The sequence below is a fragment of the Gastrolobium bilobum genome, unplaced genomic scaffold (genome assembly GCF_033153095.1).
Source record: "Gastrolobium bilobum isolate Gb01-03AN ecotype WA unplaced genomic scaffold, APGP_CSIRO_Gbil_v1 utg119935, whole genome shotgun sequence".
NCBI lineage: Eukaryota > Viridiplantae > Streptophyta > Magnoliopsida > Fabales > Fabaceae > Gastrolobium > Gastrolobium bilobum.
The window spans coordinates 857-11,449 of record NW_026895441.1 but is presented as its reverse complement, the minus strand read 5'-3'; the positions used below and the strand labels follow the sequence as shown (position 1 = coordinate 11,449).

Sequence of the window (10,593 nt, the reverse complement as noted above, 5' to 3'; positions counted from 1 at the left end):
GCTTACACTATTCGGTTCAATGTTCCACGTCTTCAAAATCAAACGATGTGTTATACGTTGTAATATTGGTGTCTTTTACTTTAACATAATTTCTTTTTTTTTGCACTTTAGCAATTGTAAACGAGTATTGTTCTGTTTTAATTATGGTGGCAGATTCTGATATGTGTTTCTTTACTGTGATTAATTTAATCATTGTTGCAGTTCGTGGAGTACAGCAAGATGATATATCTAGACGCTGACATTCAGGTTTTTAGAAATATTGATCACCTATTCGATCTGCCTGATAATTATTTTTATGCGGTGTTGGATTGTTTTTGTGATAAGTCTTGGAGTAGCACCCCGCAGTATAAGATTGGGTACTGCCAACAGTGCCCCGATAAGGTTCAATGGCCCTCTGAATTTGGTGCCAAGCCTTCTCTATATTTCAACGCTGGTATGTTTGTTTATGAGCCTAATCTTGACACATACAATGATCTCCTGAAAACACTTCAAGTCACAGAGCCTACTTCCTTTGCTGAGCAGGTTAACTCAATTAATTGAAAGCACATACATGTTATTTATGAAATAAATAAATCGAATTATTCAACCGCAGAGGGTAATAGTAAATTTGTTTTCATGTGTTGTAGGACTTTCTGAATATGTACTTCAGGGCCAAATACAAGCCCATACCTAATGTGTACAACCTTATGCTGGCCATGTTGTTGCGTCACCCTGAGAATGTTGAATTTGAAAAAATTCAAGTGGTTCACTACTGTATTAATGTGAGTGTGCTATATATTTCTAACTATGCTTCTCTATAAATTTATGAATTTAATTTTTGTTTCATTTTGAGATTTGATGAATTGTTGATAAATAATATATATATATATATGGTTATTGTTTCATTTAGGAGTCTAAGCCGTGGAGGTTCACTGGGAAGGAGGAGAACATGGACAGACAAGACATCAAGAAATTGGTAGACATGTGGTGGGAAGTTTATGAAGATCAGTCGTTGGTAGGGGTGTAAATGGGCCAGGCTGGCCCAGCCCAGCCTACGGCTCGGCCTACATTGAGCCCAGCTCAGGCCTAGCCTTTCAGGAAAGTAGAGTAGGCTTAGGCTTATAAAAAAGCTTTTTTAATAAATAGGCCATAAGCCAATTTTGTCAAGCCCGGCCTACAGCCTTGTAGGCTGGCCTATTTAATTTATTAAAATAAAATATATATTTTTATTATTTTATGTGGCAAAGACACAAAGTACCAAATACCAAAATCTCTTACTTTTTGTGCTATTTTATTTTGTGAAAGAAAAACTTGTATAATGTCTCCAAATTTTACATGTTGTTGCAGCTTAATACCATGGAACAATGGGTACCTTGGTGTATTATGATGTTACTGATGAAGATCTTTCAATAATAATCTTCTTTCCCTTGTCTTGATGGTGGTTTAAAGATTTTTAGATGAATGACATTCTCTTGTAGACTTTATTTCAGCATCCAGTAATTGTATTTTTCTTATTTTTCCCATTTCTTCGACTCTATTCCTCTATGATATACATTCTAGAGCTGAGGTATTATGTTGACTCTTTCTTGTTTGTCATTTTTTTCTTATGAGAAGTACTAGTGTATGCATGAATGGAACTTTCTTTGCTCTATACATTTATTTTTTTTGTTTAGTATATATAGTGGGAGGCCTACAAGGCCTGTAGGCCATGTCAGGCTTTCTTATTTTTGAAAATGGGCCGGGCTTGGCCTACACATAAAGCCTTTAATAGGCCAATATGCCAGATAGGCTGACTTTTTTTTGACGTAGGCTTGGGCCAGAATGGCCAAAGCCCAGCCCAGCCCAACCCATTTACACCCCTAGTCGTTGGACTATAATATCCCTGTCAATATGGAAAGTTTCACCGGGGCGCTTTTGGAAGCTGGTGACGTTAAGTTTGTGCCAACTCCTGCCTATATGCTTGCTTATATTTATACAGCAATTAAGATAGACGTTATTTGCATTTTCGTTTTTGGGTCTTCTAAATAAACTAGTGAATTACCAGTGCGATGCTCGGGGGAAAAAGAACGAAATTATTGTCGGCCGTCGTTAGTTAATCATCGCTTCGGGTAAATCAACACCTTCATCGTAGTGTGAAACTTTGAATTTTAATGTGCTAGAGATATAAACATAAAATTATAAATATAAAGGAACAAAAAACACAAAAAAGCATATCTGTTTTGAAATGGAAATGAATTATCGTGCTATATTGAGATACTTTTGAACTTGAAAAAACTACCGCATTCACGCAGAACTTTGAAAATAACAACTTGCCAAATTCTTGAATGAAGCAAAAAAGCGACAGAGTCCAGGACAATGCACAACAATCAATGCAGCCAAAAAATTCCGGCTGTATTTTTTTTTTTTTCTATCTTGCTTTCCTTGGGCAAAGAGGACACGTCCAACACCCTACAAAGACAAAAAGAAAAAAAAAAACAACCAGAAATTATTTGGGATGAACACTATCTGAGAATAGAAATTTTAAATGAATATAAAATTACAGGTCGCATTAAACAAACTGGTCAAACATTTGGGATTATTTATATATTGGTCATTAAATATAAAACACTTATATTTTAAGATGCAGAAGAAATAGAATAAAATAAATCTTGTCTTACAGTGGACACAAAGAACTACACTAATCTCTGAAATAGTTCCTTGTAGACGATGTTAAAGGTGTTGTCTGTAATACAACCATTATCTTCAATCTATGTTTGCCCTTTACTCTCGATAGTGCCACATTTAATTGCCCATGAGTGAAGACAGACCTAGTGAATTACCTGTGAGATGCCCGAAGGAAAAAGAATGAAATTGTTGTCGCCGTCGTTGCGTCTAGATTACTATCTATCTAAGTCTTTTATATTTAGACAGTAAACATAAGGGGAAAAAAGTGTAGGAGGGCGGGGTGGGCCGGCCCTCCGGGCCGAGCCTATTTTGTCACCTCTAACTGTCAGCATTTTATATAAGCATGTAATAGGTTTTTATATCTATCCACAAAAAAGATTCTTATAATTGCGTCTAGATTACTATCTATCTATCTATGTTTTCTATAGTTTGACAATAAACATAATAATAGATATAAAAAACTGCTGGCGAGCATGGGTGGGTTGGCCCTCCAGGCCGAGCCTATTTTGTCACCTCTAACTGTCAGCATTTTATATAAGCATGTAATAGGTTTTTATATCTATCCACACAAAAGTTCTTATAGTTGCGTTTAGATTACTATCTATCTACGTTTTCTATATTTAGACAGTAAACATAAGGAAAAAAATGTGTTGGCGGGAGAGGTGGGTCGGCCCTCCGGGCCGAACCTATTTTGTCACCTCTAACTGTCAGCATTTTATATAAGCATGTAATAGGTTTTTATATCTATACACAAAAAAGATTCTTATAGTTGCGTCTAGATTACTATCTATCTATGTTTTATATAGTTTGACAATAAACATAATAATAGATGTAAAAAACTACTGGCGAGCATGGGTGGGTCGGTCCTCCGGGCCGAGCCTATTTTGCTACCTCTAACTGTCAGCATTTTATATAAGCATGTAATAGATTTTATATCTATCTACACAAAAAAAGTTCTTTTAGTTGCGTCTAGATTACTATCTATCCACGTTTTCTATATTTAGACAGTAAACATAAGAAAAAAAATGTGTTACCAGCAGGTTGGGCCGGCCCTCCGGGCCAAACCCATTTTGCTACCTCTAACTGTTAGCATTTTAAATAATACAAAATATTCTTATAGTTGCGTCTAGATTACTATCTATATATGTTTTCTATAGTTAGACAGTAAACATAACGAAAAAAAAACATGTTGGCATGCTAACCTGCATATTTGGCAAGCAGGCTAGGTCGGCCCTCGGAATAATCTATTATTTTAAGTTTTTAATTTATTTTATTTTAAAATATAAACATGTCATTTCTTATTTTTTCAATTAAATTTCAAATTTAAATTATTTTTTATCATCTATACATATAATTTCATAATTTTAAATATTTTTTTCGTTTTATATTAAAATTATATTTATTATATATATCTTTTTCTAGTTTTATAGTTAATTCTAATAAGTATAATAATTAAGCCCAATAGACATAATAATAATTCTTATTAATATATGCTTAAAAAAATTTCATGAAGAAAGTAGTGAACGATATTAAATGATGAATCTTTTCCCACCTAGAAAGTTCAAAATTCAAATTTAAAAAGTTTAAATTTTCAATACTAAATACTTTCCCTCCCAATCGACATAATAATAAATATTATTAATAGGCTTAACAATTTTTTATGTAAAAAATAATAGGAAACATGCATAAAAGTCCGTGCACATTCTCCAAGTAATAACTTCTAATATTTACTCTTCATAAAAAAAACTTCTACTATTCACTTACGACATATGAAATTGTGTTAATTACACTCTTACATAAAATGAATGAAAATTGAATTTATTTCTTATTTATTACATTAAAATTTACATTTGTATAGTGGTCAAATTTTTATAATTTATTATTTACAGAATGATAGATATCATTATTAATTTTTTATTTAAATTTAAAAAAATTAAATTCTTTTGTATTATTTATATATATTTTTTAAAAAATAAGTTTTATCTCTTTTTATTAATAGTTTCTATATATAATTTTTAAATTGGTTATACATATATATATTTAAAACTTTGATATTAAATATTTTCTTAAAATTACTTGTACGGAATTTTTTTATCTTTTGTAATCTTTTTAAGTTAAGCTTTTAATTTATTTTCGTATAAATATGTCATTTCTTATTTTTTTTTTCATTTAAATTTCATTTCTAAATTATTTTTTATCAACTATATATTTATTTTTATAATTTTAAATATTTTTTTTGTTTAATCAGTAATTTTATGTTAAATTTAAATTTATTATATATATCTTTTCTCAAGTTTTATAGTTAATTCCAATATGAATAATAATTAAGCCCAATAGACATAATAATAAATATTATTAATATACTTAACAATTTTTCATGCAGAAAGTAGTGAAAAATATTAAATGCTGAATCTTTCCCACCTGTCAAGTTCAAAATTCAAATTTGAAAAGTGTAAATTTTAAATTTTAAATATTTTCCACCCAATAGATAAAATAATAAACATCATTAATAGGCTTAATAATTTTCTATGCACAAAGTAGTGGGAAACATGCATAGAAGTATGTGCACATTCTTCAAATAATAACTTCTAGTTATCCATTCACAACATAGAAAATTGTGTTAATTACACTCTTACATCAAAAAATGAAAGTTTAATCTCTTTCTAATATATTAAATTAAAATTTACATTTTATAGTGATTATTTTTTCCTATTTTTTTTACATAATGATATTTGTAATTTGTAATTTTTTATATTAAATTTTAAATTGGTTATTCACATAAATCTAAAATATTTATGTTAAATAATTTTACTTTTGATTTCTTGTACAAATTTTTTTCTCTTTTTGAATCATTATTTTAAGTTAATGTTTTAATTTAATTTATTTAAATTATAAATATGTCATTTCTTATTTTTTCAGTTAAATTTTAAATTTAAATTATTTTTATCAACTATAAATGTTTAACTCTTTTCCCACCTATAAAGTTAAAAATTCAAATTTAAAAAGTTTTAAATTTAAATTTAAAGAGTTAAACATTTAATGTTTTCCACTACTTTCTGCAAGGAAAAACGTTAAGCATATCATAAAAATTATGTTTTTTGATAGAACTATACATATATTTTTACAATTTTAATTATTTTTTCGTTTAATATATAAATTTATATTAAATTTAAATTTAAATTTATTTTATATATCTTTTTTCTAGCTTTATAATTAATCCTAATAGGTATAATAATTAAGACCAATAGACATAAAATTAAAGATTATTAATATGCTTAACGTTTTCCATGCAGAAAGTAGTGGAAAACATTAAATGTTTAACTACTCTTTTCCCACCTATAAAGTTAAAAATTCAAATTTAAAAAGTTTAAATTTTAAATATAAAATATTTTTTTCACCAAATAGACATAATAATAAATGTTATTAATAGGCTAGGATACCAAAAAAAAAATGTTATTAATAGGCTTAACAATTTTCCATACATAATGTAGTTGAAAACATGCATAGAATGTTGCGCACATTCTCCAAGTAAAAGTCTATAAAATACTTAATGGCAAACATCCTTTTACGATGCAGAAGTTGGATGGTCATTCATTTTAGTTGAGTTATTAATAATAATAAATAATTATTAAGATTTGTGGCTTTTACAACAATCTAAATTATTTATGTTTCTTAAAATTAAGTCCAATAGACATTGATAGGGAATAAAATAACAAAAAAGAGATGTTCTTGCCAAAGAGTCAAATTATTTAAAATAAGATTGTCTTATTCTTGGAAGTAGGGATTATAGTGTAGGATACATAAGAAAATTGAGAAGAAAAAATCTTGAATATAAGTGATACTAAACAACAAAATATCAAGTTCGATTTTGATCTCGCTTGATACCGTTTTTTGAAGACTACAACCTCTGGTACATTTGAATCCAAGATAATCCTTATCATATATAGAGAGACAATTAGAGTATAAAAGAGTTAAAAATAATTAACAAATATTAAAAAAAAAAAATAAACCCTTTATCCTCGCAAACTGGAGTATTATGATGTTCTGAGAAGACTGATTGTTTTCCAAAAACGTTCGCACTTCATCCACATACTGTTCGCATAAAGTGACTCAAGCTTGTGACCCCTAAAACCCTTAATCCTTGCAAGCTGGACGATTACAACGTTTTGAGGAGACTCGTTCTTTGCTAAGAAGGACTGCACTTTACCCACATGTTGCTCCCACAAAGAACGAAATGGAAAAAGAAGTAAAAAGAAACTAACAGAACGCAAAGTATTACCTTCTCATCTAATAGAACCATGTCCAGATTGTCGTCAAAATATTTATGCCGAAAATTAGGAACCTTCCAAGTCCTAACCACTCTCACCTTAATCCTCCACTCCTCCTTCGACGGATTAAGATCCTTAATGAAATCATACATGGAGTACATATTTGACACCAAAAAAGGTTGAGAAGATGAAGATGCAACAAATAACACGTAAGAACAGGATGAGGAGGGGAAAATCGCAAAAGGCGATGACCAAAGGAAAGAACCAAGCAGCACATATGATATATATACACACCTTCCAAAATGGAGTGAGGAAATGAACTCGCTCCACTGCCACATTTAATTGGCTCCGAAACCGTGGATGAGAAAGAGGGAAGACTTGGAATCGTTGTGGGTCTTGGGGACCCCACAATGCATAATGGTGCCATCGCCGAGATCTGTGGTGGTGGATTTGAGACCCGCGTCCGAGAAGGAGTAGCGGAAGCACCTGTCACGCGAAGCAGTGAAGCTGAAGCATCTAGCCATCTCGTGTGCTTTTTTTTTTTTGGATAAAAAATTATGTTGTTTCGAGAAAGTTAAGGAGAATCAGTGTTGAGTTTGATAGATTATGCAGGGAAAATGAAATGATTGGTCGATGATGGATGAAACAGTGTTAGTGTTGTCGCCAATTGTTGCAGAGCGATAGATAAAGAACAGAGAGAGTCATTGACCAAAGGATGAGGAGGGGAAGAATCACAAAAGGCTATGACAAAAGGGAAGAACCAAGCAAAACATATGATATATATACACAACTTCCAAAATGGACTTGAAAAGTCTCTAAACTTCTTTTATTGTGTGCAGTGCATCATCATTTACATTTCAAATTTAATATTAAATGCACCTAACAATTACCCATTAAAATAGTGGAACTTTAATTCAGCCTAACCCCACAAAGATAACGATTCCCTTTTTTTCCACTAATTAATATTAATTTTGGATTTTAAATTAATTTTTGATTAAAAAAAAATTCCAAAAGAAGAAACTTTTTAAACTTTCTCAAGTGTGAACATATTGGTGAATTGAAGGAGGGAATGACATATCATCAAACTTTCCAATGATGTTTATTCCCTTAGTATATATAATGACGAGTGTGGCTTTAATTGGGATGTGCTACCCGTATTTTTAGGGGAGTCACATATCATATAGGTTGTTTGTTTACTTTGTTTTCCATTATAAGCCATCATGGTCTGTGGATGCCCTTGATTTAATTAAATGAATGTTTTTATTTTTGCGGTAATTAATTTTTCTCCTGTTTCTGTTCTCGCTTTGATATAAAAATAAATAAATAAAAACTTATAATTGCTTAATTGGTATTTCTAACATCGTTCCTTAATTGGTATTTAGTTGCTTACACTATTCGGTTCAATGTTCCACGTCTTCAAAATCAAACGATGTGTTATACGTTGTAATATTGGTGTCTTTTACTTTAACATAATTTCTTTTTTTTTTGCACTTTAGCAATTGTAAACGAGTATTGTTCTGTTTTAATTATGGTGGCAGATTCTGATATGTGTTTCTTTACTGTGATTAATTTAATCATTGTTGCAGTTCGTGGAGTACAGCAAGATGATATATCTAGACGCTGACATTCAGGTTTTTAGAAATATTGATCACCTATTCGATCTGCCTGATAATTATTTTTATGCGGTGTTGGATTGTTTTTGTGATAAGTCTTGGAGTAGCACCCCGCAGTATAAGATTGGGTACTGCCAACAGTGCCCCGATAAGGTTCAATGGCCCTCTGAATTTGGTGCCAAGCCTTCTCTATATTTCAACGCTGGTATGTTTGTTTATGAGCCTAATCTTGACACATACAATGATCTCCTGAAAACACTTCAAGTCACAGAGCCTACTTCCTTTGCTGAGCAGGTTAACTCAATTAATTGAGGGTAATAGTAAATTTGTTTTCATGTGTTGTAGGACTTTCTGAATATGTACTTCAGGGCCAAATACAAGCCCATACCTAATGTGTACAACCTTATGCTGGCCATGTTGTTGCGTCACCCTGAGAATGTTGAATTTGAAAAAATTCAAGTGGTTCACTACTGTATTAATGTGAGTGTGCTATATATTTCTAACTATGCTTCTCTATAAATTTATGAATTTAATTTTTGTTTCATTTTGAGATTTGATGAATTGTTGATAAATAATATATATATATATATATGGTTATTGTTTCATTTAGGAGTCTAAGCCGTGGAGGTTCACTGGGAAGGAGGAGAACATGGACAGACAAGACATCAAGAAATTGGTAGACATGTGGTGGGAAGTTTATGAAGATCAGTCGTTGGTAGGGGTGTAAATGGGCCAGGCTGGCCCAGCCCAGCCTACGGCTCGGCCTACATTGAGCCCAGCTCAGGCCTAGCCTTTCAGGAAAGTAGAGTAGGCTTAGGCTTATAAAAAAGCTTTTTTAATAAATAGGCCATAAGCCAATTTTGTCAAGCCCGGCCTACAGCCTTGTAGGCTGGCCTATTTAATTTATTAAAATAAAATATATATTTTTATTATTTTATGTGGCAAAGACACAAAGTACCAAATACCAAAATCTCTTACTTTTTGTGCTATTTTATTTTGTGAAAGAAAAACTTGTATAATGTCTCCAAATTTTACATGTTGTTGCAGCTTAATACCATGGAACAATGGGTACCTTGGTGTATTATGATGTTACTGATGAAGATCTTTCAATAATAATCTTCTTTCCCTTGTCTTGATGGTGGTTTAAAGATTTTTAGATGAATGACATTCTCTTGTAGACTTTATTTCAGCATCCAGTAATTGTATTTTTCTTATTTTTCCCATTTCTTCGACTCTATTCCTCTATGATATACATTCTAGAGCTGAGGTATTATGTTGACTCTTTCTTGTTTGTCATTTTTTTCTTATGAGAAGTACTAGTGTATGCATGAATGGAACTTTCTTTGCTCTATACATTTATTTTTTTTGTTTAGTATATATAGTGGGAGGCCTACAAGGCCTGTAGGCCATGTCAGGCTTTCTTATTTTTGAAAATGGGCCGGGCTTGGCCTACACATAAAGCCTTTAATAGGCCAATATGCCAGATAGGCTGACTTTTTTTTGACGTAGGCTTGGGCCAGAATGGCCAAAGCCCAGCCCAGCCCAACCCATTTACACCCCTAGTCGTTGGACTATAATATCCCTGTCAATATGGAAAGTTTCACCGGGGCGCTTTTGGAAGCTGGTGACGTTAAGTTTGTGCCAACTCCTGCCTATATGCTTGCTTATATTTATACAGCAATTAAGATAGACGTTATTTGCATTTTCGTTTTTGGGTCTTCTAAATAAACTAGTGAATTACCAGTGCGATGCTCGGGGGAAAAAGAACGAAATTATTGTCGGCCGTCGTTAGTTAATCATCGCTTCGGGTAAATCAACACCTTCATCGTAGTGTGAAACTTTGAATTTTAATGTGCTAGAGATATAAACATAAAATTATAAATATAAAGGAACAAAAAACACAAAAAAGCATATCTGTTTTGAAATGGAAATGAATTATCGTGCTATATTGAGATACTTTTGAACTTGAAAAAACTACCGCATTCACGCAGAACTTTGAAAATAACAACTTGCCAAATTCTTGAATGAAGCAAAAAGGCGACAGAGTCCAGGACAATGCACAACAATCA

The 10,593-nt window shown here is 31.6% G+C and overlaps 2 protein-coding genes across 2 annotated transcripts; both read left to right on the top strand.

Moving 5' to 3' along the window:
- The first annotated feature begins 201 nt into the window (after positions 1–201).
- LOC133311540 (galactinol synthase 2-like) lies at positions 202–2,007 on the top strand. Its single transcript, XM_061512592.1, has 4 exons — positions 202–522; positions 627–761; positions 890–994; positions 1,843–2,007. The coding sequence occupies exons 1-4, from the start codon at positions 220–222 to the stop codon at positions 2,005–2,007; spliced, it is 708 nt and encodes a 235-aa protein (XP_061368576.1). The 5' UTR covers positions 202–219.
- A 6,487-nt stretch (positions 2,008–8,494) lies between these two features.
- LOC133311549 (galactinol synthase 2-like) lies at positions 8,495–10,216 on the top strand (the record flags this gene model as incomplete). Its single annotated transcript, XM_061512602.1, has 4 exons — positions 8,495–8,818; positions 8,870–9,004; positions 9,135–9,239; positions 10,088–10,216. Coding segments are annotated over exons 1-4 (672 nt in total), but the record flags the coding sequence as incomplete, so codon positions are not given.
- Between the last annotated feature and the right edge of the window lie 377 nt (positions 10,217–10,593).